General features: G+C 38.1%; 1 protein-coding gene across 1 annotated transcript in view; it reads right to left on the bottom strand.

Moving 5' to 3' along the window:
* Positions 1–256, bottom strand: part of ZDHHC15 (zDHHC palmitoyltransferase 15) — a gene marked incomplete at its 5' end in the record, with an annotated part of 115,960 nt that extends 115,704 nt beyond the window's left edge. The window contains 1 exon segment of the mRNA XM_027769140.1: positions 136–256. Within this exon segment, the coding sequence (XP_027624941.1) occupies positions 136–256 (121 nt within the window).
* Between the last annotated feature and the right edge of the window lie 3,027 nt (positions 257–3,283).

Below are 3,283 nucleotides of genomic sequence, written 5' to 3'. Positions count from 1 at the left end.
AAAATGTTGAGGAAAAAAATCCCACAGTGGTTTTCAGAAGATGGGAGAAAAATGAGGCTATCTTGAATATGTATATGACAGCCTTTCCAAGATCCTTGCTGAATTGTGTCTCTGGCTAACTTTGGATGAACTGACCTCCACTCCCGGTTCTTGTGTAAACTGGTAGCTTCTTGGCCATATCAATGAGCATCTGCTTCTGGATCTCAGGTCTCTCTTCATTTTCATAGCGCTCCTTGTCTGTATAGGACAAGTGGAACTGGAAGTAGAAATAATAGGCAAGATTCCATTTTCCAAGGTCATAGAAACTATTAACAATTATTAGATGAAGATATTTGTTACCTACCCTTGAAGCCCAGGTATCAATTTGGCTTTCTGTGGCTAATTTCTGTCTTATCTGGATTTTATCTCAATTTTCACAACTCTACGAGATTTGGTGGCCTTGCTTCATACATAAAGAAAATAAATACAGAGTATATACCTTGTGCAAAGTTGTACTTACTCTACTAATAAGCAGCAAAGCTGGGCCCCAAAACCAATTCATCTGACTCCAAGATTTGTGCCCTTCTACTCTATTATAAGATGATGTTGCACATAAATGTGCAATGCATTGCTGCTGATGATTAACCATGGCTATTCAGTCACATGTGTTTTTCATGGATAACATTGATGACACTAGGAGAAGCTGGATGAGACAACTTGTGATATTATCTGTGTATTTCAGTTTTGAAAAAGAATAGAAATTTGGATATCCTCACTATTTGAGGTTTTTTTAGCCTGGTATGCAGCTTCTTGCCATGTTAGTGCCACACTTTGCTAATCTTACAAAAAATATGCCACTAATTTTCCAAAGTAATACAGACCTGAAAGCTTCCTTCTGTCTGGGCCAAAGAGTAGACAGAGGCGAAAAAGATGGGGGTTGTATGGTCAGAATTTTTGGGTTTACTTCATACCTGCCACTTAATAGTTTAAAAAAATTACTTTGGGGATCAGCAGTTAGCGTAATGGCTATGTCACTGGACTTCCATGTAGTCAACCATGGTTCGAGTCCCAGATCCGGTGGCTTAAACTCACGCCAGGCGCATGTGCGTGCGTGTCCAAGATCCTGAGAGTAGAATGGAGGAGAAGGGATTGCAGCATGGCCATCCCCCCTGGAGGGTTATTTCTCACTTTCTGTCTCACTGTCTCTGTCTTTCTGGCGAGCGTATGCACCCTATAGCAAAAACCTCTCCAAAAAAAATTACTTTGGAAAATCAGATACGCTCAACCTACATTTCTTCATCTGTAAAACAGAGGAAATGATATCTACTTCACAAAATTGGTATAGAAATTCTGGATAATAACAGTAATTAAGTTTTCTATAGAAGGCCATTATTTTGTATCATTTAAAAATTTTTAATTTCAGAGCCAGCTTATGTCTCTGGATTCCCAAAAGGCCAACTTCAGTTTGAATCCTGGACCCAGTGGCTTGAAACTCATGCTGGGTGCATGTGTGTGTGTGCCCAAGATCCTGGATGGAGAATAGAGAAGGGATTTTGGTGGGGCCATCCTCCCTGGGGGGCGATTTCTCACTTTTCCTCTCACTGTCTCTGTTTCTCTCTCCAGCAAACACATGTGCTCTAAAGAAAAAACTTACATTTTTTTATTTGCGAGAGGTTTTTGCTATAGGGCACATGTGCTCACCAGAGAGACAGAGATACAGAAAGTGGGAAATCACTCCCGGGGGGGGGGCGTGGGATGGCCACACTGCAATTCCTTCTCCATTCTCCTCTTGGGATCTTGGGAGCATGCATACACATGTCCAGGAAGTTTTAAGTCACCAAGTCTGGGACTCGAATGCAGTCAACTAAGTGGGAGTCCAGCAACGTAACTATTACACCATCTGCTGGTCCCCTAAAAGACTTTTTTTTTTTTTAACATTTTAACTCCTCCAGTTGGTGTGTAGTTGTATTCTTTTTTTCTTTTTCTTAATTTGGTATAGGGTATGTACCCTTACTAGAGAGAGAAACTGATAAAGCACTCACAGGGGGTATGACTACACTGCAATCCTTTCTCCTCCATCTCCTCTTAGGATTTTGGGCACGCATGTACCACATACCAGAGTGTTTTTTTAAACCACCAGGCCCAGCACTCAAGTCATGGATGGGGATCCAGTCACTTTAACCACTAAGCCACTTAGCTGTCCTGTAGTTGCATCTTATTTTGATTTTATTTTGCACTCCCACGCTTTCTAATGATATTTAGTACATTTTCATGAGTTTATTAGTTATGTGAAATGTGTTTTAAAGTCTTAGGCCATTACACAAAATTTGAGTTTTTAAAAAATTGATTTGTAGAAATTTTGAAAAATATGTATTTTTTATACTATTTATTTATTTATTTTACTTCCTTTTGGGTGCATTTTGATAAGCAACAGATCTTGGTGGAAGCATAGACTTACACAACTAGTTTGGAAAACTTTAGCATTATCTACTTAGGTTAATATATGCGTTCTCTATGACTCAGCAATTCCAATCCTGGTTATGTACCCATGAATACGTATGTGTGTTAAAATTATATGACCATGAGTATGTGCCTGTACTTATGTATGTTGATAAGTATGTGTATGTGTGTGTGTGTGTGTGTGTGTGTATATATATTCCAAAATACATGTACAAGAATGTTCATAGCAGATTTATTCATACTAGAAAAAAATGGAAACAGCCTAAGTGTTCTTCAATGAGCAAATTATAAACCAAGCATGATAAAAGGGAATAACTAAAATAAAAAAACAGAAATGAACTACTGAACTAACTACAATAAAAAGAAACAAACTGCTGAAACACAAATCAACATAGATAAATTTGAAAAACACTGTTGACTGAAAGGCTTTCATAAAATAGGGTATACAGTGATTCATGTTTATGAAGTTCAAAAATGGAAAAAAACTAATCTATGGTGATAAAAGATTAGTGGTTACCTCTGAAAAGAGTTTGATTGGGAAGAGGTGTGAAGGAGATTTCTGAGGTACTGGGCCTTCTCAGAATCTTAACTTGGATGGTGATGACATGGGTGTACATATAGATAAAAATTCATCAAATTGTACTTTAAAACTGAAATTTGGGAGTAGAGTATGTATGTTATATACCACAAAAAGAGTAAAACCAATAAATTAATAAAACAAATGAGATAATTTAAATATATTGAACTCTGGGACCAGCAGTTAGCGTAATGGCTATGTTGCGGGACTCCCACGTAGTCGACCGTGGTTTGCATCCCAGACCCGGTGGCTTAAAACTCACGCCAG

This window comes from Tupaia chinensis, unplaced genomic scaffold, assembly GCF_000334495.1.
Source record: "Tupaia chinensis unplaced genomic scaffold, TupChi_1.0 Scaffold148734_1, whole genome shotgun sequence".
Lineage (NCBI taxonomy): Eukaryota > Metazoa > Chordata > Mammalia > Scandentia > Tupaiidae > Tupaia > Tupaia belangeri.
The sequence above is the reverse complement of the archived record's forward strand: the minus strand, read 5'-3'. Positions and strand labels throughout refer to the sequence as shown.